The sequence below is a fragment of the Esox lucius genome, chromosome 4 (genome assembly GCF_011004845.1).
Source record: "Esox lucius isolate fEsoLuc1 chromosome 4, fEsoLuc1.pri, whole genome shotgun sequence".
NCBI classification, from domain to species: Eukaryota; Metazoa; Chordata; class Actinopteri; order Esociformes; family Esocidae; genus Esox; species Esox lucius.
Genome location: NC_047572.1, coordinates 19,427,449 through 19,452,572, shown reverse-complemented (window position 1 = coordinate 19,452,572; position 25,124 = coordinate 19,427,449). Strand labels below are relative to the sequence as shown.

Genomic DNA, 25,124 nt, shown 5'->3' with positions numbered 1-25,124 from the left:
CCAAAACTTGGGTTCACTGGCGCCCACGTCACATGCACTTGTGCATGTACTTTCACAACTGAAGGGGCGAGGACAACTTGTAAAGACTGACATATTTACAATAGTTAACTTTTTCTGTCATTCAGACTTTTTCTATAATATTTTAAGCCTATGTACTTTCTCCAGTCTAAAAATGTAAACTTTACTTAGTGTGCAATTGAAACGTTGTTCACATCGACAGCACTTTGCGCTTCACAAATTTGGAGCTATTGTCTCTCAAGTATGGATATAATTTGATCAAATAGAAGTCTACGCAACATCTAGGCAACAATTGAGTGGTTATTTTTGGCATCACATGAGGGAGCGCGCACCTGTTGTCTGAAAACTAAAGGGGGGCTGTCAAACTCCAAGCACCAGAGGTAATTTTGCTTAGTATCCTGCTCTAAAACAAATGTAAGACGTTGTGACGGTTTTCTACTTCACCAAATGCTTGCTTTGCCTTGTCTGCGGTCCTTGTTGAATAATAGTCCACATTACAATGCTGGTCACGTTCCGTGGCGTTTTAAACACTCCAATCATAAAACAGAATTCCAAGCGCCGACCCCTCTTGAATTGGCAGGTAAGCGTTTTCATCCTCAAACAAAGCCTACTGTATGATTCTGATCCATAGGCGACAGCACAATGCTTTAGCTTTAACCCGTTGATCATTATCACGATAAAAACGTATGTTGAATTACTACATCTAAACATGTCAATTTCAAGGTCTGAAGTTATCCGTTTGCTCTATGAGACCCCTCCACCCTCTCTTCACCCCTCCCTTCTCCCCTTTCTCTCTGCATCTCTGCATTCTCTCTTCTCGCTATCGTATAGGAAGCTCAATGCAGCTGTAAAGCAGCATACTTATGAGACAGGCAGGGATAGTTGTAATTACGAGACACACTCCCTCCTTGCGGATCAGGATCCCCGAAGACTGTTTTAACAGTAGTTTATTTTGAACGCAATTTCTTGATTTCGTCGGAAAATGGATAGCGGCATTTCCTGCTTATCCGCATCTGGCTAAACTGAATTATTCATTTCCCGCGTCAGTTAGTCGTTGTTCTTTTTCTGAATATCACGGTGTTTTATTTGTTTATTTATTTCCTTTTAGTAGAGACTGGTTCACCCCTAGACACCACCATGACAGCCTTGTGAACTGCATGATTCGGAAAAAAAATACGTTTAGTAATCGATTTTTGATTTTTAGAGGTGAGTAAACCCGCACAGGTTTCGTTTTATCTGGTCGGTGCTGCTGCTTCGTGTTTATACCTTTAGGCTACTGGTTGGTCCAACTTCAAGACCTCGATATAAGCAAAGCATCTTGACTGTGAACTGGGTGTTCGGGCAGCCCAATTTGTATTCGTTTCATTATCATGAACTGGAAAGAATGCTGGAATTGTTTTGCAGTTACTTCAGCTTCTCGCCTACAGTCCTTGTCGTTTTAAGGCTGAGGTGGTTACAGTGTCTTTAGTTCACCCCGGACTGAATTGCTTCAAGGAGATATAACAACCTTGGGAATCCTACGATATATATATATATATATATATATTTATTTATTTTTTATAACAAGTGGAGCCTGTCAAGAAAGAGACGCATAGGCTGAAATCTGAGTCCACTACGATAGCGGACCAACGTCTGAATGGGAGCGCCACATCTCAATGCCCTGCCAATGTCCATCTCTCAAGAAAAACGATTTACGAACGCTTACAGTAAGTCTCCTGTTATTTTTCATACATAGGTAAAAAGCTGTAATATCCTTTCTCTAGCCTTCATTGTTCACACATTTAATGTGGTTTGATTCGCCTGGGCACAGGCTTCATGGGATGTTTTAGCCCACAATATGTCAGCATAGGGTGCAGTAGCGTCTATCTTTTCTCGTCTTTTTATTGACTAATCGCTTTATGACCACAAAATGCCCAGAATATGCATTTATGTTTTCTTTTGGTGATTTCGATTATGTTTGGTAACATTTTGAATTAGAATGTGATAATAGGTTTTACACTGCTATTTGGCATATATATTTATATGTATTAATATATACGGCATCTTTTTTTTACATCTTTTCTGAATTATATATATATATAATTCAGAAGGTGAATAATGTTATTATTATTAAAATTAATTATTGAAAAGTAATACTGTTAGGTAGTCTAATAATTTGTGTGCAGGCTACAAATGGTACTTCATAAGCTGTATTGCTATATACTAATGGGTTGATTTGCATAGTCCTAGCTTGGTGTGTAGACAAAGCATTACTAATATCAGCAGTAGGCCTTGTAACAAACCATTTATGAAAGTGTTTTTATATACACATATAATACCAATTTATATTTGATTGTTTGCTTTTTTGTTTGTTTTTCTTCTCAAAGGTTACTAAATGGTTTTCTGGGGGATTTATAAAAGGCAAAATGCTGCTTCTAGTTCTGTTGGCCTTTTCCGTATCAAGTACGTTTTCTGACTTGGATTCTGACCTCTCAGCGGAGACCTGCAGCGCCTGTTCTTGCATGTCCATTGAAAACGTCCTCTATGTGAACTGTGAGAAAATAACTGTGTACAGACCTACCCAGCTGCTGCCCCCGGCCTCTAGTCTCTACCATTTAAATTTCCAAAATAACCTATTGATCATCCTTTACCCCAATTCCTTTCTCAATTTCACACATGCAGTCTCTCTTCAACTGGGAAACAATAAATTACAGAACATCGAGGGAGGGGCCTTTTATGGCCTTAGTTCATTGAAACAGCTGCACTTAAATAACAATGAACTAAAAGTGCTCAGAGCTGAAACTTTTTATGGGATCGAAAACTTGGAATACCTCCAGGCTGACTACAATTTGATCAAGTATATTGAAAAAGGATCCTTCAACAAATTGCATAGACTGAAAGTTCTCATCCTCAATGATAATCTCGTACAGATCCTTCCTGATAATATTTTTCGCTTTGCTTCCCTTACACATTTGGATATAAGAGGAAACAGAATTCAGAAGTTACCCTATCTTGGAGTTTTGGAACACATTGGACGTATAGTGGAATTACAGCTTGATGACAACCCATGGAATTGCACTTGTGATTTGTTACCCTTGAAGGCGTGGTTGGAGAACATGCCCTATAACATTTTTATTGGGGAGGCTATATGTGAAACCCCTAGTGACCTGTATGGACGGCTATTGAAAGAAACAAACAAACAGGAACTGTGTCCGATGGGAACAGGTAGTGACTTTGATGTAAGGATGCCCCCTTCACAGCCAGAATATGGCCAAACAACATCCGATCATTTACCCACTATGTTGCCTCCTGTAGCCACCAAAGCTCCCAAAACAACAAATCCATCCAAGATGTATGGTAACGGGATTGTTGGTTTACCCGGTCTGAATAAAAATATTCCAATTATGTCCTATCAAACAAGAACCCCACCTCTCTCCTGCCCACAGCCTTGCACCTGCAAAGCTCACCCATCAGACTTTGGCATCGGTGTTAGTTGTCAAGAAAGGAGTATAAACAATCTAGCAGATCTCATTCCTAAGCCACCAAATGCCAAGAAGTTGCACCTGAGTGGTAATTATATCAGAGATATCAGTCCAGTACATTTCCAAGGCTTTGAGGGTTTAGATTTATTACATTTGGGCAGCAATCAAATAGTTACAGTTCAGAAAGGGGTCTTTGCAAATCTGACCAACCTGCGTAGGCTTTATCTCAATGGTAACCAAATAGAGCAGTTGCATCCTGAGATGTTTCTTGGTCTCAGTAACCTCCAATACTTGTATTTGGAATACAATGCCATAAAAGAGGTGTTAGCAGGGACCTTTGACTCGATGCCAAATCTGCAGTTGTTGTATCTGAACAATAATGTTTTAAGGAGTCTCCCTGCCTATATATTTGCTGGTGTTTCTCTGGCTCGGCTGAATCTTAAGAACAACCATTTCATGACTCTGCCTGTGAGTGGCGTCCTAGACCAACTTAGGTCTCTCACTCAGATTGATCTGGAAGGTAATCCCTGGGAATGCTCTTGTGATTTAGTGGCCCTGAAACTGTGGCTGGAGAAGCTGAATGACGGAGTGGCTGCGAAGGAGGTCAAATGTGCATCCCCCGTGCAGTTTTCCAATATAGAACTACGGCTGTTGAAAAATGAGATCATATGCCCCAAACTCATTGCTAGGCCCCCTTTCATCTTGACCAGTGCTACTATGGTGGTGACCTCCATGTCTCCAGCAGGGGTGGGCAAGGCCCCTCCGGGAGGTCCAGTCCCTCTATCGATCATGATCCTCAGTATCCTCGTAGTGCTCATCCTTACCGTGTTTGTTGCTTTCTGCCTCTTGGTTTTTGTGCTGAGGCGCAATAAGAAGCCAGCAGGACGGCAGGAGGGCATGGGCAACCAGGAGTGTGGCTCCATGCAACTCACACTAAGGAGACACAACAAATCTAACAAGGACGACCTGGGAGGGGAGACGTTCATCCCCCAAACTATTGAACATATGAGCAAGAGCCATACCTGTGGGATTAGGGACTCTGTGTCAGGATATAAGTTTGCTGACTCAAAAAGACAGAAAATAATCCTGCGAAACAGCGCTGACAAAGACAAGGACTCACTTTCCCCTTTGGACCCCCGAAATAAGAGATTGAGCACAATTGATGAGCTGGATGAGTTCCTACCAAGAGAATCCAACATGTTTATTCAGAACTTTTTGGACAGTAAAAGGGGAGATTTCAACAGTATAGGGGTGAGTGGGTTTGAAATCCGTTACCCCGAGAAACAACAGGACAAAAAAATGAAGAAGTCACTAATAGGGGGAAACCATAGTAAGATAGTAGTGGAGCAAAGGAAAAGTGAGTACTATGAACTTAAAGCAAAACTTCAAGGTACACCAGACTATCTTCAGGTTCTAGAGGAACAGACTCAAATGAGTAAAATGTAGGCTGTCTATCCACTCACCCCCATTCCTCCTATGACAAAAGTGCCTTGTGGAAAACCTTATTGACCAATGGATAAACTACACAGTATGCTCCAGTCATATAACTTGATTTTCAAAGAATCAATGGCTCTGTTGCAAATACAGACTTTCCCCTAATGCGATGATGCCATTAAAAATATATAAACATCACGTCATACCACAAGACATTCTTAAAAGACAATTGTAGTATTTTGCTGCTATTGAAATTGGTACAGATTTTTCTTCTCCAACCAAATCATTGGATCATGAAAATGTGAGTACCTCATCAATAGACCCTTCTGAAGTGTTTTGTGGAAATATCAGTTCAGTATTTTGGAATAATCAACTGTATTGTGACTGCAGGAGGACTGCAAATTGTGACTGCAGCCCTCCTGGGAATATAACGCTCTTGGGATCCCCCACTTGCAGATTTACAATCTGCCTGGATTATACTGTAGCTGGTCACTGCTGGGGGACCGTGATGCCTTGTTTTCACTCAGAAAAGGCACTTAAAAACCGAACAGCAAAATTGGAATGATTCCATGACTTGTTTGTGTAAAGAGCCATGTTTATAGTGTTTGAATGAAATGTGGTTCCTCATCATATTTTTGGGTAGGGCACATGTCGGGACATTTCTTTTTGTTTTTGCCCAAGAAAACAGCTGCTTGCCATGTAAGCGTACCAGATTTATTTTGTAAGTCTACATTATTTGTATCTGTGGGACAGTTTGTAAATTACAACAGAAGACAAAACAAATATACCTATAAAAGACAAAACATTTAAAGAAAATCAAACAAACATAAATATCTGATTGATGACCCCAGTCAACTGTCAATTGGTATTACATTTCTCTACATTATTTATTTTTCTATGCAGGATTATTTAAAGATTATTGGTATTATTTAAAAGGAAAATGGACACATAGAATGCATAAGCAATTCAGGGCCCAGATTTTGAGCCACAAATTCTAATTTTAGTAAATGTTTCTGTTTTCTGAGTTCAACAATTTTCGGATGGCCTGAAAGAAATGGTAATAATGATGTATGGCATTCTCACTATGATGTTGCACGAACTGAGGCCTGATAGTATTTGAAGTTTCCTTATTCTTATATCCCACAGTATCTTGTAAGCGGTTTCTTATTAACATTATGCAACCAAAATAAATGTGCATTAAATAGAATGGAATAGAAAGAGAGAGAAATGCAGTGTATGAGATGTTAAATTTATCTTTGTAAGACAATGTGTGGCTATGAATTTGTTTTATATAGCTACTGATCTGGACAGAATCATATCAAACACCATGTGCAATATTAATATGCTCAATCATAATTGTTTAAATCCTTTATTTTATTTATTAGTTCGAAATTATATCGTGGCGACAGCTTATATTGTTATTTCAAATGATTTTATCCACTTTATGTTACCAAGTCCTTATTTAAAGTATTGTTAAGTTAATGAGTGTTTGAAATACAAATGAATAGAATATACCTTGAAAGATATAATAAACAACATTTTCTATCAGTCAGCAGAATACTGTATATTGGTTAGTTTTTATTGTATAAACCTGTTGAGTCAAGGTATTAAAATCAGCACCTATTTGCACTGTGTTTTTCGTTTCCTCAAAGAAATGTCATCTTGTTTCCTTAGTATTTTAAGTTGTTTTTTTAAATAAAGCCTTGAATGCTCATGAAGAAAACCTGGGAATAGTTGACTATTTAAACACACAATTGGTTTTTTCACTGTTCAATGTGAATCTCAGTTCGACAATCGACAGATACACATGAAAGTGAATACAGATGATATAACCGTCATCAATGCTGTGTGTGGGTTTTTCTGTCTTGTCCTATTTGAATGATAAAGTAATGTCTTTCTTAGTTTTTTTTAGGGCCATATCACAGTATTACTACAGATTTTACAGGAGGAAATTAATTAGTGAGTAAAATACGATATTGTGCCCTAGCCTTGGCAGATGTTATTGTGCATGCTTGCTTCTTTATTTTAAATGCCTTTTAACAAGCACAGTGAGTCTGCCACCTCCACTATGCTTCATCCAGAGAAAAGTAGATCAGACATTTTAATCTGATTCAGCCAATGAATAACTCATACTGTATTCTATGATAAAATACAGAGCACAGACAGTATGTTTTTGGGGGGACTCTGTTATACAGTATGCTGTAGATATGCAACAACCAAAATGCATCTAATGCTGCATGGATCTAGTGCTTACCAGAAGTTTATTACTTACAACATTTTATTTTAAATGTGTTTTAACATTTGCTTCTCCCAGAATTTGTTTTTCATTTTTGTTAAAATTTTTTGCTCTGCTACAATGGGGTTTTTTACAAATAAAGTTAGGGTTAGCCATTACACATTCATATTGTTCATTCATTTAATTCACAAAATGGGTTCACATACTGTGCTGATGTACAAATTTGTCTCCATTATGTTGTGGAAATAGCAATGTGGAACCATATTCTCACTCCCTGTTGTTGATCAGTAGTCTTCATTTTTTTTTGTGTCAACTTTTTGGTTTGACATGTCAGTGTTTCATACATTCAGTCTAATTTATGCCATTATGCAGGGTTCTTCAACTCTTTAACTTCAAGGGCTGGAGCCTGCTGGTTTTCTGTTGTATCTCATCATTAATTGCACCTGGTTTACCAGGTCTAAATAGATCCCCGATTAGGGGGTTGCTATGAAAAAATTTAGTTGAACTGGCTTCAAGGGTCAGAGTTGACTACCCCTGGTCTAGTGAATGTTAATATTTTTTTTTACAATGCTGAACAAATTGGGTGAATGCTAATGTTGAGAAAATATGAATTGTGAAAAAGTTATAGCATTTTTTATAAAAATGTTTGCCTCTGTTTTCTTCCTTACCCAATTTTGTCATATTAAGTTGTACTTACGGACCTGGTTTATCTCAATAACTCTGAACATATTTGGGAGAGTTGAAGATTAGAGCCAGTCTTCATCCTATGTCAATACATGTGAGGATATGGTCATTTACCTGAAAACCTCAATTACTTTAGCTGGTGCCCGAGCCGCCTGAGGAACTTGCTTGCTCGAGGAGACAAGGAAATCACTCCTCCCAATACTTCCACTCTCTTTATGTGATACTGGCCAATTTGCATTGCCCAGTGGGGCGTGCTAGCTGCTCTTCAGCTATCAGCACAGTTAATTCTCATACCTAGTCTGTTGTGATCAGTTAGTGGTTAAAATGTAGTGCTTTTGAATGCTAATCCACCTGGCAGCCTCTCTTTTTGTTTGCATTCTAACATTGTAACAATGTTGTCATATCATTTTAATGATCTATGATTTCAAATCATTTTCAAATTATTATAATGTTTTAATGAAGAAATAAACCTATATTTAAATTTGAAATGACAGGACTAATATATTGGATCTAACTTGTGTGTGTGTGTGTGTGTGTGTGTTTGTCTGCATGCGCACCCTAACTTTACTCCTCTGGGGTAACTCATTGCAATCACATGATCATGTATACGATACTATCAACAATAGCATCACCATGATATTATTATTATCAATCCCCATAGGCAATGAGCAAGGTACTGACCCTTTGAATGTGACTACTGCAACTGTTGATAGAGATGACAATGTTTTATCCATGAGAGTCTATCATCACGTAGGCATGCCTGATTTTGGTCTTATGAGTTATTTGATTTCCTTTTGTGTTTGTGCTAGCCACACAGTTTTTCTTTGACTGTGTTCAGTAGAATCTTGTAAACCTGGCACTATAAGCCATTACGGTAAATGCAATACCAGAATGCATCATTGGCAGTCTTTTTGAAGAGCTGGGGCGCCATAACGAGCCTGATGTCACTAAGACTTGTGTAAATATAAAACTGCTGTGTACATAATTCGAAAGGGGAGAACCAGGGGAAGACACTGGTCATTGCCATACCGCTCAGATGCACTACAGGGTTTAACATTTACGATGGCCCGCTGGCCCGGGGCCAGTAAGACCTAACATCAGACAAAGACAGTCACTGGCCCCTAATGGCCCCGTAAGGGCCAGTGCCCAATTTCCACATTTAAATTCATAGTGTCTTATTAAAACGTTTGCTTGTCATCTTTGTCACTCTTCCCGCTTCAATTTTCGCTTGCCTGTGGCACTTTAAAATGCGTCTGTGGCGCTTCTTCTCCCCCTTTGGTGTGGTACAGTACCGGTGTCGTCTTTTTTGACCAATAATACTCAATGGCTCATCTGTTTTGACCAATCATAGTTCATAGTGCATTCTAGAGAAGGACACAAATATGGTATCGTACAGGGCAAAGAAAATGTGATTTTTGTCGAAAACGATAATGGCAAGGGACACATACTGCCATTCATGTTGTGCGTTCCAGAGAAAAGCCGATAAGACAGGGAATGAACAACTGCCGAAAACCTGCTCTACCAAAAACAACTACTGAAAACCTGCTCTACCAAAAACAACTACCGAAAACCTGCTCTACCAAAAACAACTACCGAAAACCTCCCTGGCAACATGTTGCGTGTATTGTGGCCAAACTGGCTGCTGCCCAACCCTGCAACTGCACCAATGAACGTCTGCCTGCTCAGAATGAATGAGGTGGCAAAACGTGGAAAAATGAATTACGACTGCCTTTCATGTTGTGAAGAGGGAGAAACCATTCACTGACTATGTCTATCACCGTGATATAGTCCGTTGAATACGAATAAAGAAACCATATGGAAACCATATCGACAGTAAGTGTCATATTAACTACGCCTGCCTAAGCGCTTGCTAGTAGTGACACACAAGATGCCAGTCAACCAACTAGTGCAAGTACTGTATTGTGCCATAATTATGTAACCATAAATATATTAACTCAGTTATTTTATTTTCATGCTTTTATGTCACATCAAATAAGCAAGCATCTTGATGAAAAGATGATCATGATATTTATAATAGCTAATATTTGATAACCATTTATTAAAAAGTAATGATGTGTGTTTGCATCATATTTATGTAAACAGCAATTGCTTGTACCAGCCCTTATGTCTCATCACATGCAAATCTGTGGTATAAATCAATATTCTGATGATATGATATTGACGTACTATATATCTGTAAAATGCAATTATATAATGTTTTTATTTTTCAGTTCAGGCTAGAAAATCTAGCCCGGGCCAGTAGATTTCAGATCAACTGGCCCGATAGGGAAAAAAAGGTTAGCGTTGGATGTAGCCAAATCTGACTGGAGTTGTCAGTCCAAAATCGAAGCAGTCTCTGGAAAAACAGTTATGGTTTTATGGAGGCGGTTATGGTTTTGGTCAAGGATGCCCTTAGACTGATCGACAATTTTAAGTGTAAGCAGAGTATGCTGTTGGAAAATGGACAATGAGGGTAAAAAATAAAGGTTTACCTAGCTATAAAATAAAAATGAATACTTTTCCTCCCAATCTTTTGGAGACAAATTAGGCAAAACAGTAAATATATACACTTACTAAGATTATGGAAAACATTGTAGAATCTCCATTCATGCACAATTACACTAAAGTCATTTTCATTGTCATTGTTACGAGAAAGATACATAAGTCCTACAGCTCCATATCAAAATACCAAATGATGTATGCAAAGTCAATCTTGGGGGAAAAAAATCGTAATTTAACTCAGATAATTTAGTGTGTTGGACCAGGATGTATTAAATAAAATCTATAGTTTATTCATGATTATTGTTCACTTTCTTCTAGTATTGTGACTAACAACAGTTTGTTGGCTCTATTGAGACATATCACTAGATTGAAAGATAATTTTCACGTCTTTCCTTCTTATTTCATCCATGTAATTATGATATCTTTGCAAGGGGTTAAGCAAGTATACGGGTGTCTTATTTACCAGGGGAATAGCCAGTCCTTTGCATTAGTTACAAAAAAATTTATTCCCATAGTGTTTACACAAAGTTGTTAATTATTCAATCAGTTTACAAAGTACATTTACGTCAATAAACTTCGCATATTTTTATTTTGTTCTGTGGTTTGATAACGTGTGCTAAATTATTATGAGATTCATCTCCCATTGAAATCAATGACAGCCGGCACCACTTAATGGATGTCACAGTATAGCATCATTTAAAAATGTCTCTTGGCTGTTAGTATTCACCTCTCCAGTCTACTCCCTTGTCCCTGAAGCCTCTATTTTGCTTAACTGTCCTGTATGATCGACGGACCCTCCAACCTTTTTGCTCACCCTGCAAACCAACCTCTTTCAAGCTTTTTCTAAATGACGCCATGGAATGGCAATTCATTCATTAATGTAGTATATTTGTTCCAGTCAACGTCACATGCTCATTAGGCAGCATACTTCCTGTAGGAGGCCCCGGTGGTGCAGTGGTGCAGGGTTGCATGCACAAACAGACACTGTAGGACTCAACGGACGCCTTTCCATTCCAACCACAGAGCGATAAGGACAGCCAAGCATGAGCTGTGATTGGTAGATAACAGGATGGATTAAACCTCAGGGTCTTTGCCTTTGCTGAATAATGTGGTCATTTGTTTGAGAAAGGAAAGGCAGTGAGGCTCTACAGCATAGGGCTATGTGCAGGCCCCTGAAATGCTGCAGAGAAAAGGCTTAATGATTTCTTATCTTTAGCTATGTCAAGATGAGTTCGACAATGGAGAACTATCTGTGGCTTGTAAATGAGTGTATGGTTAGATTGGTAAAATGATTAGTAAAAACATTTCTTGAGCATTGAAAATACAGTTGTTAGTAACATACAATGGATCACTACTGCACCGCTGAGATGTTTTTTTATTTGCTGTGGTGTTTAATGTCACTATGTGCCTAAGCTACTTTAATCATGTATTTGTGCCAATAGTGGTCTTATGATTCTTTAGTGAAATAAAGCATATAGAGTGCATTAATGATACTCTATGTGCTGGATATTTTAAATTGGTGGGGTTTATGTTGAAGGGTTGTTTTAGGATATTGGTTTAAAATGTTGTTGGCATAAAACTAAACTAAAATATGATGTTTACTACATCAATCAAATCAATCAAATGTATTTATAAAGCCCTTTTTCATCAGCAGTTGTCACAAAGTGTTCTTACAAAACACCTGGCCTTAAACCCCAAGGGGCAAACAACAGTAGTGTTGAATTTCAGTGGCTAGGAAAAACTCCCTAAGAATGCCAACATTTAGGAAGAAACCTAGAGAGGACCCAGGCTCAGATGGGTGACCAGTCCTCTTCTGGCTGTGCCGGGTGAACACATTAAGATTACAATTGTAATAATTAATAAATGCATGTGAGCTGAGTCTAGAGTCTATTTAAACTTAGTCCAGGTCGGAAGTATGACCAGGAAAGGGACAACACAGGGGAGGTGTCAGCACAGTGGCAGCTGAAATCGTCAGGTATCGTCTTGATCTGCAACACAACTAGGAGGACTTTGGACAGGGACAGCAACGGGTCTTTCAAGCCAGGTACTCCGCAGGTATGGACCAGGACCTAATTTCCTTCTAAGTTCATAACGGGAGGAGACTAGGAAAATTCAGAAAATGCATTCCTCATATCAACAAGGATTTATAGTGGAGAAGGAGAACTGACCCTACTCGCCCAGCACAATAATATAGCAGCGTAAGACCTTGGGACTGAGGGACTGTTTACATTTTGCAGAGTAACATTTACAATTTCTTATTTGTTGTGTATATTGCACTTACATTTTTTCAAAATGCATTGTCAGACGGGTTTGACTTTCAGAAAGTGTTATGATCAGACACTATTGCACTCAAAGTTTCGCAGGAGTATTTTGTAAAACTAACAACATAATCTGCCCCCATGCTGAGTTTTGTAAAAATGTTCCTTAAACATTTTTGGTCACAGACCTTTACTTTCTGCCATTTACATTGTATATTTTATGTTGAGGTTCATACATGTTTAATTTGCATGAATTCTCAGTGGGACTCTTCTTAATTGAATTAGAAGAAATTAAAAAGGGGTCAAAAATGACAAGCTTACATAAGCAGCAGAAATTTACATAAGCATACTCTCTTTGTGCAGGTGCATCAGTGTTATGACAAGGATTTTAAAATGCTGTTATACAGGAAGGCATCTGTTTGACATGGCTAACATGCGCCAATGAAGGTTTGATGTTTGACTAAATGGGGAAAAATGTACAAAACGTATTGTTTTATGTTTTTCCACGCAGGTCTAAACATGAGTGTTTGCTGAGTGCAGTCCCCCATAGTACTATACGTTGGCTTTTTGTTGTGTTGAGAATCCTGTATGGGTCAGCCTTTTGGAGGCACATCTGGACTGCGTTGACAATCTGTTTTGAGAACCACCCGACAAGACAAACCTGCATATATATTTCTTTCCAAAAGCCAAATCGTTATGAATAAAATGTATGGTTAACAGTTATGGTTAACTTAGGGTCAAGGTTAGGCAGGACAGTACTGGTGTTAGGGTTAAATTGGGGTTAGGTTACAGTTAAGGTTAGGCGTCAGAGTACTGATTATAGGGTTAGGTTGAAGGTAAAGGGTGAGATAAAAAATACATAATCAGAAAAAACAACACAATTCCCAAACAGAAAAACGACAGTCACACAGTTCCCCAACAAAAAATGTCTCTCCTCTCAGTGGAATAGAACTCAGGTGCGGAAACACCCGCAAAACGCCGCGGGCGTATGATTACGTTCATAACTGCCCCTAGTGGCTAGTTTCTGTTGGTTAGTAAACAGCACTTCTCATATTTCGACACCTAACATAATGACAAGGTATTAAGGACCAATAGCACTGTGATTTGTTCATACTGAACCTAATAGCACTGCTGCTATGTTCATAAGGAACGTAATTGCGTTGTCCAAAATAGTTACATATGCATGTAATATCATGCAATGATGCGTTGATTTATGAATGCTTCTACCTGCTTGAAGTTGCCAAAGTAAATTACCTTTTCCACAGCTAAATCATAAATCCCCTCACATGAATGACAACTTCACAGATTAACAAACAATATCTAGTATTACTGTCACTCATGTCTTTTCATTGGGATATTATTTTGTCTATGCTCTAGAAAACCTGTTGACTTGTTTCATGCTATTCCCACAGCAACCATCACATTTATGTTTACTAAGTTTGGATCATTGAAGCGAAACAATTGCTGTGACTTATAGATATACTGTATGTATGAACGTTTAATGTATTACAAACAATATTGGGTTACTGTTTTCTTGGAATAAAAATCATTGCATCAGGATATTATTAATTCAAACCTCTCAGAATACTTCATGTAATTGTATTTTCTGTGCAACCCTTTTAGAATTAAACAAAAATCAATACTGTATGTGCAACCAAAAATACTTTGCCATATTTGACAGGAAGCCAAAAAAGGTGACAACCCTCTTATCAAAATAGTAATGAAAATACAATGAAATCAACTCTAACATCCAGAACACTGCAGTTTATTCTTTTCTTCTGGTGGATTCCCAAGCGCTCTGGTATTGCTCTTTGGAGATTTTTCTTTTATGCGCCTACGTATGTGCACTAAATGTAATTGTGTTTTATTTTTTATTGAATTCTCATCCAGTGATTTCCCTTGGGAAAAAGAGACCATATCTTCGGAATAAAGCAATTTGTTGTTACATTTCAATTGGATATAAATGAATAGATAATAAATGAACCCAACGGTGCAGAGGTTTCAAACATGTCTCATGTCAATAATACATTGCCGTTCTCAGTGGAGACATTGTGCAACACGATCATTTCAATGTAATACAAAATGGCCTCCTTGACACTTTCTTGTTATTGGCTGGTAATTATAAAATTTCTGTATCTCACATCTGATACGCATCACTATACAGAGGTGTGATTTCGAGGCTGTGATGTTTATACAGTGTTGTGATATAAACACCAAGCTGCTGTCTTCCATTATTACTTGGTTGGTGAAGTAAACTGTTAATGAGTGTCAATGCAAACACATCTGCTAAATGGTCTCCAGAGACTAAAATCCCAATTATAGGCATGCACACAACATTTAAAACATACAAACGGTAATGTGAGGCATACATGTTAATATGTAATACAATGATCCACTTCTGTGGACACTCAGCGGTTGTGTTTGTAGTTAGTGTGTCTGTCCTGCCTCCCCGGGCCCTGTGTAGTATCACTTAGACATCACTGACTGTGGTTTGCCACACAATGACAGCTTTTCTCCCGCACACAGGAACATTTTTCCTAGTAAGTCAGGCTTTATAATGTTCTCTCTGAAATCCTATGCATCATGAATATATGTACATAAGTTGAAGACAGCCCTTTCTATTCTTGATTAGATTATTTCTTCTTACATATTAGTCTCCAATAATAAACAATGTGCACCTTAATATTAAGGGGGCGTATGTGTATGTTCGGGAAACCTAGTTTCTAAAAGTGCATGAATGTACATGTAGACAAATGTTCTCGCTTCAGATTCTTCTTGGGATCCTGCAAAAGGACAGTTGTTTTGAAGCTACATAGAAGCATGCCATGTAAATGTATACTGTATCAGATTTTTTGTTTCTTAACTGAATTTATCTGTAGCTGTTTGCAGATTCACACAGCATACAGTGTGTTATTGAATTGAATGACTAGGGCATCACCCACTGGGCACTGACTGTGGGTACAAGTGCCATCCTTTTATTCACTTATTTCCAGCAGGCTATTGAATGGAATAACATTGGTCAAGTAGTTCTATACTGTCATCATTGTATTCATATAAATATTGTGTTCAAGGGCTTCCACGATGACAGCCTGCACAAACTTTGAAAGCATTATTATTTAATGAACCTCAAGCCGTCTGTGCCTGCCCTACTGTAACGGCAACAATGCATGTCCCTTGTGATTGTCCTCAGGCTACAATCTGATAACATTGCAGGGAATGCAGTCCTCGGTTATCTCCATGTTCATCATTTAAAAGTACAATTGTGCAGCGGCAGGCTGCTGGCGTAGGGCAATGCCACAGTAACAGCAGAAGCACCAGCGGGATAGCTTTGCGGTTTGATTGTGAGGAACTGCCAGAGGAATACTGATCCCTTTTCACCCCTGAAGTTTGCCTTTTATTTGGGCTCTTTCATTTCAGGTTAAAGGAAAGGGGGATTGCAGTGCTGTATTTCTCTATTATTAATAACTTCTCTCCCCTCTGGCAGGCGGCTGGCCCAGGTTTCACTGGGTGTGAATTATAGTCAATTGGTTGCATAATCAACCCCCACATTAATCATGAATGTCGTTCCCCATGGCAACTCTTTTAAATAAATTAGTCTTTTTTTTTTTTTGCACAAGACCAGGCTGGTGCATCTAATGTAGATGTATTAATGGGTGTTATTGGGCTCAAAGACATTAATTTACATTTGGACACTGGACTTCACTAATAGCTTTGATTTACTGTTTCTACTATCTTATCTACATTATTATTTATTTTTTAAATGTGCGTTGTTGACTTTTAAATGTGAAATCACTTGCTTGCTGTAGATGTCGAAAAAAGCCGGACATGCGAACCATGAACAAGCAATGACTAACGTTGCAAGACAACATATAAGCACCTCTTAGCCTAAATGTGTGTGGGAATACTTCATGCTGCATATCAATCCAGTGTGTGCAGTGCAGTGTAGGATCAGCAGAAGGACAGTGGTTCCTGTCACTCGGCTGTCACACAGAGAGCCACTCTGCTGGGGACTGAGCACTGCTCTATCAGGGACGCACTCTCTCTCTGTCCTTCCGCGCCTCACCGCACATCATTTTATATTATACAGTATATCACATTTCCTGCCTGGATAGTGGAGACAGAGTAAAGTACCTCTTAAACAGGTTCAAATGGGTCATTAGTTTAATCAGGGCGAAAAGCAGGAGAGTGACTCAGTCCATTAGTGGATGGCGTTTCTCCCTATCTGTAACCCCAGCGGTCTGGTTTGTGCTGTCGCAACAGGAAAATTTTTTTAAATGTTTTCGAACAAAAGGATGTTTGCACCAGAATAATTTGTATATAAGGCAGAAAAACATTCCTAACTCTTACTTTCAAAATTTGTGGGAGAAAAATTAGTTGTCAAACTATCAGTAAAGAACTAGTATGCTGCTGCTATTGGGTTCTCAAGAGCTCTCCCACACACATTTAACTGAACCTGCATTCACATTCACCAATTCATCTCAGTGCAAAACTGTCTACATTTCTTTCTCCCAAAATATTTTGTGTTAATCCATGTAATAGCTAGCCATCAAGCTAGCTATATTTTTCACTGTCATCAATATTGTCATGGAAGATATTTTTATCATTGGTTTTAGGTGTAGGCTACTATCGTTCTTTACATTTTATGACATTAATTGAAGAACCAAATTAATAACAAAAATAGCCCACATATTGGGCTATTTTTCATGACTGTGTGCAGGCAAAAATGGGCATGGACAGGTTTATTTACAGATAGGGTTGTATAGACAAAATAGCATTTGGGTGGCTTTTTTGTGGAGCCCACGGGCGATTGGGAGTTTACAGTCATCGAAATCTGGCAAACTTATCTCTACTTTTCACTTGACGGAAAAGTCAGTTACTGTCATCTATAGGTAAATATCAGCTGTCACCTATTGATATTTATTGCATCAGTGTCATTCGTGTATGAAAGAAAAACTTTGTTGTGCCATGAAATGTTATATTATCTGGCAGTTTAAAGTTCATCTTTAGTCTCGCTAGCATAGGCTCGATTCTTATTAAGCTATTAAAACAGCCAGTGGCAAAAGCCATACATTTAGGTGCTATTTGTGGTGGAAGTAAACTTCGTAAAAAATGTTAGTCAGTTCAACAGGGTGTCTAGCTAAATATTCAAACTTGGCGTGATGTTAATGTGCGATAAAATGATCTAATGTTGATATGCAATTTCATGACGAGGTAGTATGTCCAATCGGTCCCAACGCGTATACTAGCTTACTACTAAACAGTATGTACTTCAACATCACCCGCAAGGTACATTGTAGTACGCTGAATGCAGTTATCACTTGAGAAACAAGCAACTGGGACTGTCAAAAGATGCCCAAAACAAGCAACTTGGAGCTGCAGACAAAGCCTCAGAAAGCAAGACCTTGTTTACACACACGCTGAAGCCGTATTTGCCGTTATTTGCAAACAAAAGTGAATTGAAGCCACTTAACTCATTTGGGAATGGGAAACAATCACAGCTAGTAGTAGCCGGTAGTAGGCTAAATGTAGTCTACAGTAGGCAGCAGGGCTAGATAGTCGATGGGTACGTACAGCTCATTTAAACTCGATCTCAGTTTTAGTGTGCCTCATGGTCGAAAAAAGGCACAAGGCCAAAAAGCAAGTGCATTTATGAAGCAAGCAAAAAAAACGCGAGACTATATTTTCAAGCAACTTTCTGAAAAAAAGAAGCCGAAAGTTCCTTATAATAAGCATACATGCCATCCATGGTAGTGGGTGATTTGTTATTCAGACACCAACATCCGACTGTAAGTACCAAGTGTGACAAACGGATACGACTATGGATTCGAGTATGACAATATTGGCACACTCCTACTACCGCTACTGGATTTTCCACATCGAAATACAGGCAGATAATATGTTTTTAATATCATTACCAGTATATTTTCAGCTAGTTTAATCTACCATGATGACCCTTAACGTTATTAGGCTACAACAATTCATAACTACATTTAAAAGGTCTTGCTGCTAGCTGCTTTTGGACCTAGTTCATAACTGTCTTGCAGTGATGAAGACAGTGGATAGGAGACAGTGCATAATACTGGAGGAAATTGTGGTTTCACCAGTTTCACTGCAAGCCAATTCATTATTTTTCTGTTCTCTGTCCTACTACACACACTGATTATTTAACAACTAAGGATCTATAGAATGATTTTGTAGAATTATCACAACATGCAGTAATTTGAGGTAATATGTTGCTTGTTAAGCAATTGAGGTCTCTCTTTCAGGTAACAGTGTTGTTATATAGCATGTAGTAGTTTGTGGGGAGGTTAGGTAGATGATGTGGATGACAGTAGCATAAAAAAAAAAAAAAGATTTAGCAAAAATGTGATCACACTTCCAGACAAATAATGTACTTGTATCTTTACTTTTCTACTATTATCAGGCCCTCAGGTTAATGCATAGCCTTCCCCTGATCCCTCACCTTTCTCACTGTTAAATCTATGCTTATTTAGTTGGATAATGTAGACACATCTAATAGCATTTACGTTTTGGTTTACCCTCCTTATACCATGTAGTTGCTACCATCAGCCAAATCAGAGCCTTGAGATGTATGTTACCAGCATGTTACCTCCACCATTTTGTCTCCTCTTTGCATAAGCATTGCATTTTTTCAAATTCTAATGAGTAAGAAGGGAGTCGGAACTCCAGGCTTTCCAAACGTAGGATCATAAATCCATTCCCAGAGACTTGCCACTACGGGGATATAGATCAAGATTGCGTTCGGGGGGGTCTCTTTTGGACAGAAAGGAGCAGTTTGAAGCATTTCAAAATTGTTCCTAATGTACAGGACACATCCCTTATTATTTGTAACAAGAAACTCATTTTTAAGGAGACATAATTAAGAATTATTACAATGTCTTGTCTTAAATATTTATCTAGAAGGATGATAGTTATTAAGCCAGCTAAAGCTCAAAACAGTATTTGTGCATCATACATTAGTCTTTATTCCATGCATGTAAGGATGATTTGGAAGTATTTTACCAAAGACGTACAACAAATACACTTGTATTCTCAATATGCAGTTATGAGTAGAATTTTAACAGTTTGATGCTTTAGCATGGTTCATAAAAACCCTGATGTTTTTTTAAATCTTTGATGAGCAGCAGTCCGCAACAAAAATGATTACAATCACACCTGATCTCTTACAAACTGCAGCTTGAAGAAGTGAATTATCTCACAAAGAATCCATGCAATTATAAATGTAAAATTTATAATTATATATTGTCTTCTATGTTGAGAGGACAGGTCATGAAACTGGTATTTACTTTAGAAAAAAAGTCAAATTGCATGCATCTCTTCACTAATTCACTGGTAGTTGAGTAATAATGAAAACCATTTGTGCATGCTGACATTTTAAGATATATGTTAGAAATCTAGGAAATATTTTATTAAATCTGACCATTTTAATTAATGTTGTAAAATGATTGAAAAATGAATTGCGATGTATCGATTAAGTAAGCATTAACACGTGACAGACTACGTGTTGGGAGGGAATAACCACACACCTCAGTGTGTGAAAAGTATGAGTGGCTTTGACCCTGGCGTGCTGTTATTCCCTGGAGTGTGTTAATGTGTTTTTGAAATGGATGCCGACATTTTATTAGTGAAAATATTTTGTTTAATTTACAAGTAACAGGTATGGTCTGCATTATGCAGTACTTCATATTACAGGCCATACTGTAAGTCGTACTAGCCAAACACTTGCAGGACCATCGATGCAGGACCATAGTCAGCCCGTCAGGTTACTGCACAAGCCAACAATCTGTCTTTTGAGGTGTTAGGAAAGGTAAACATTAAAACCAGAAACTGACATTTATCACATATAAGTGGTAGGTAACACCATTTTAAAACAAATATAACTAGGTCACTCGGATACAGTTACAGACGTTTTAAAAACCGCATCTATCTTCAGCCGGTGAGCATATTGTCGTTCGACCGTTTATGATTGCTGGCGCGCGTCACTACTTCCGATGCGCACGTGTCAAGCATCCCTTCCGGATTCTTTCCTCCTCCCGCAGAATATTACCTCTTGGAGTTCATTTTGTATGGTTTTGGATGCGCTTTTAAACCCCGCAGTTGAGTTTAAGTGGCCCTTTTCATGGTACTTTGGAGTGATCAGGATTGAGGAAACACATTAAAGTAACACTTGACAGTAGTCATTTTACTTGTTGCTGTAATATAATGGAGTACTGTTCCGATTTTAGTAATAATATTACAATTACTGATTCAAGATTTATTTTTGTTACAGAACACTTAGGCAGAAGTCTACAGTTCAATCTGATGCATTTTTCTACTGTTACAGCTGCTGCCCACATGACGAGATGGAGTTTAAAGAAGTTGAATAGCTAAACATTAATGCGGAGGAAGTAAAACGTATAATCGAAAGTACAGCTTGTGATATCCATAATTTCAATCAGTGATCACAGCTATTGTGTCGATGTCTGTTAGATATCAAGCCATTCAACCACTGGCATAGCATGTTAACGCCGGGCCCGGGTGCAAGACATCCTACAGAACAGAGAGGTCGTTTGAGAAGCATATAGGTTATAGGTTCAATCACATAGTGGCATCACATAGGGTGTGTGAGACATGGCTGTTTACCTGATCTTGCATGATTTGTTTTGTCTAGTTTATCCTCTGGCTATTCTAAGGAATTGTGGCGACCCTGCGTTTGTGTGAAGTGCTGTTCTCAGATGTTCATTTAGGGTTTATTAAGAAGGCGGGGTCTTACAGTTAGGTGGGGCTGTTTATCCGGGTGGGACGTCCCGTAGCAAGGTGGCAGCTCTGGGGGGCTTGTTAGACCGCAGGGGTGTGTCTAGGGGTCTCTGGGCCTTAGCTTATATAAGTTGGGGTTTTGGTGGGCATCGGCCTCTTTTTGGCTCCACTCCTGTGTGTGACAGAGAACCACGTACTTGTGAGATACCTGTGAGCTTGCTCTTACCTGAGAGTTTGCTAATGGCTTATGTTGTGTGCGCTGATAGGGTTGGTGCATAGACAGTGGCCAACATCTGTCTGTGTTTAGGTTAATAAATTCTACCCAGTACTCTCTAATTCTGACTCCATCTCCGTCTTCAGCATCCCAGGTAGGGGTGTTACAGAATGAACAAGTTGTAGCCTTGTACCCTTACTTTTCCCAAGGAGTAATAATTACTCACTTGTTAGTTTTGATGTTAGTCATGAGTAATATGCAACACATTACTGAGTAACGACCCCAACACTGCCACTGTTGCCACAAAATTAGTTACACTAAAAACTTTATGTTTAGTGATTGTACAGTTTTTTATATGTCCCTTAAGTGCCAGCTCAAAAGCTCCACAGAACTGAAAGTCACTTAGCTCCAATAAATGTGTCGCTTTCTTTCAACTTCCAGGTTGTGTTTATGAATACTATCATGTGGTATTGGTCGAGCTGTGTTTCTATGTTATTTTAGCCAGAGATACTTGTTATATTATAGCTCCCGAGCATGGATAGCTTGAGTCATTTTTCCATATGTGCTCTGCTTATGCCATGTTTCTATGTGCAATGTTTTTAGTAGGTAACTCTTGCCTGTTTTTGTCAAGTGACACCCTGCCTCCTTGGTAAATAATGGAATGAAATGCACGGGAAACACATGACTTCAAATTGTCTAGACAAACATTTATGCTTTTTTCATACCACATCAGTGAGAAGTTACAAGGATATCACAAGGTTAACAAAATCTGTTATTGTGCCATTTAGCAAGGCATTTAACAGCACTTACTCCTGTAAGTAACTTTGGATCAAAGTGTCTTGTAAATGATTAAAGACTAAATTAAAATTGCTTCCCCTTGTGCTTTGATGCTTGTGATTTGTGGTGATACAGTATGTCTGAGACATGTTGAGCTCAGTGTTAGAAAACTTAAAATCACTTTTAAGAACAGTGTTTTTTTTTTATGAAAATGGGCTGATTATGTAATTGTTGTTCCTACTGTGGCCCGGAAGTGCAAAACATAACCACAAATACATGTACACATCCCCAGTAAAAACACTTCCCCCAAAAGTGCAAAACATGACCACAAATACATGTACACATCCCCAGTAAAAATACTTCCCCCAAAAGTGCAAAACATGACCACAAATACAAGTAAACATCCCCAGTAAAAGCACTTCCCCCAAAAGTGCAAAACATGACCACAAATAAATGTACACACCCCCAATAAAAACACTCCCCCCAAAAGTGCAAAACATAACCAGTAATACGATGACACACTCCCAGTACCATACACATTCCCCAAACATAAATGCATTCTCCCAAAAGACGAAACAATAGTAAGTCAAAACGGAAAGGGTAGGTACAAGACTCTAGTCGCTGACTGGATGCACAATCTGTTATTCAGGGTATATTGGAAATTACGTTTTAGTAGTTAGATGTTTAGCTACAGATTCAAAGAGGCAACGAGAAGTGATATGTCATCGTATTAGTGGTTGTGTTTTGTGCTATTTGGAGGAGTATTTTCTTTGGGGGTGTATAATTACTTTTGTGGTTATGTTTTGCACTTTTGGGGGAAGTATTTTTACTGGGGATGTTTAATGGTATTAGTGGTTGTGATTTGAGCTATTGTGGAGAGTATTTTTATTGGGGGTGTGCAATTGTATTAGTTGTGATTTGCACTTCCGGGCCACCGTATGTTCCCCATCTAAAACAACAGAAAATACTGACGGTTGGAAAAAAAAAGGAAAAACCTGAATAAATGAGTGAAAAACTAATGCAGATGCTTCCATACAGGTATAAACCTCACTGCAAAAACAAAGGCAGTGGTCTACAGAAACGTGGAAAAAAGTGATATGGTCAAATGACTAGGGTTGGGTATCGTTTGAATTTGAACGATTCCGGTTCCTAACGATTCTCTTAAGAGGCATGGTCAAAAAAGTTTAAGATATTTTAAATGAGCTAGCTAACCAACAGTCTTTCTGAAGGAAATAGTCTGACCTTCTCCATACATTTTAATTCTATGAACTTTTTACTTTTTATGAACTTTACTATGAATTTCTCACTGGGCTGTTTTCAACTACAATATAAATATCAAATCTATGAACTTGAATATAAATATTATAAATTATGAATATATTTTCACAGGGATACACTTTCCTCAAGAGAGCTTTATTTTTGAAAACCTCATGAAAACACATATACACATGAGTGTATGATGCTGCAGGAACTTAAACATGTTACTGTGCTCTCACTAAGGGGCTGACCTGGTGTAGAATAGCAAATAAGCAATAAGAAACAACTTGTAAAACCCAGTCCAGATTAGCAGCAGGTACAGTATAAAATCAGAAACAGTTCTTGTTTAGAAAAATGATCATATCTGCCTTCTCAGGCAGGATGCATGAGCGTTCTGGACAGATATCTCCTGCTGTGGAGAAAACACGTTCGCTGGGTCTAGAAGAAGCTTGAACGCATAAATAGGAGAACTGCTCACCCCTGAACACCCGACGCTAAGTATCATTAAAATGCCTTATCATTGTAATTATTGTACCTACAACACGGAGGAGAAATATCGTTCGGAGGGGAATGTTCTACCGATGGCCTTGAAAAACTAAAAACTTTAGTAATCGGCGATTCCATTACCCTCAGTATTAGACTAAAGAATCAGCCGGCGATCGTACACTGTTTACCGGGGGGCAGAGCCACCGACGTAGCCGCAAATCTTGGGCTGGTGCTAGCGAAGTCTAAAACTGACAAGTATAAAGAATACAGAGATATTGTTATTCACGTTGGAACCAACGACGTTAGGATGAAACAGTCAGAAGTTATGAAGTTCTGTTTAGAAAAGCGAAACCACACTTTGGAGGACGCTTCTAGGTTGGTGTTCAGCGGTTTCTTCTTCCGGTCGGCGGACTGTGAATCGAAACTAGGAATCGAAATTTAAACTTTTGAACGATACCTGGAAAATCGCAAAGCTAGTCCCGGTTCCAGTCAATACTCGATACTCAATACCCAAGCCTACAAATGACCCATCCTTCACCATATTCTTGACAAGTGGGTGAGTGCATGTGTGGCGTACATCAAGAGAATGGTGCAGGCATGAATTCTTGACCCCTACAATGTGATGATCCGGAGGCTCTTATGCTGTGGGGAGAATTTTTCTGACGTAGTTTGAGTCCACTACGAGGGAAGGATCACTGAAAATCATTACTAAGTTATTTTATGATCAACGTTATCCTACTGTGACATTTCTATCCTGATGGGAGGGATCTCTTCCAGGATGACAATGCCCCCATCCACAGGGCACGAGGGGTCACTGAATGGTTTAATGAGTATGACAATTATGTGAATCATATGTGAACTCAACTGAACAGGAGATAACATCCTGGAAATATAAGATCAATTAGCAAACCTCAGGGGGGAAAAAATGAAAACCCCTTATTCTCTCATATTACCTTTAATTGTAGTCTTGTTTGATATTTTAATTAAAACATTAACGCTCAACATTTATTTTTGTAAGGTGACATTGGTTTTATGTTGGT

The 25,124-nt window shown here is 38.5% G+C and overlaps 1 protein-coding gene across 1 annotated transcript; it reads left to right on the top strand.

Annotated features, from left to right (window-relative positions):
- The first annotated feature begins 568 nt into the window (after nucleotides 1–568).
- slitrk4 (SLIT and NTRK-like family, member 4) lies at nucleotides 569–8,289 on the top strand. Its single transcript, XM_010898869.4, has 2 exons — nucleotides 569–1,724; nucleotides 2,385–8,289. Exons 1-2 carry the CDS (start codon nucleotides 1,674–1,676, stop codon nucleotides 4,923–4,925), a joined length of 2,592 nt encoding a protein of 863 aa, XP_010897171.2. The 5' UTR covers nucleotides 569–1,673; the 3' UTR covers nucleotides 4,926–8,289.
- Nucleotides 8,290–25,124: the final 16,835 nt, after the last annotated feature.

Coding starts and splice junctions, on each gene's coding strand:
- slitrk4 (XM_010898869.4), top strand. CDS start 1,674: ATGCCCTGCCAATGTCCATCTCTCAAGAAAAACGATTTACGAACGCTT. Junction 1,725..2,384: donor ACGATTTACGAACGCTTACA/GTAAGTCTCCTG, acceptor TTCTTCTCAAAG/GTTACTAAATGGTTTTCTGG.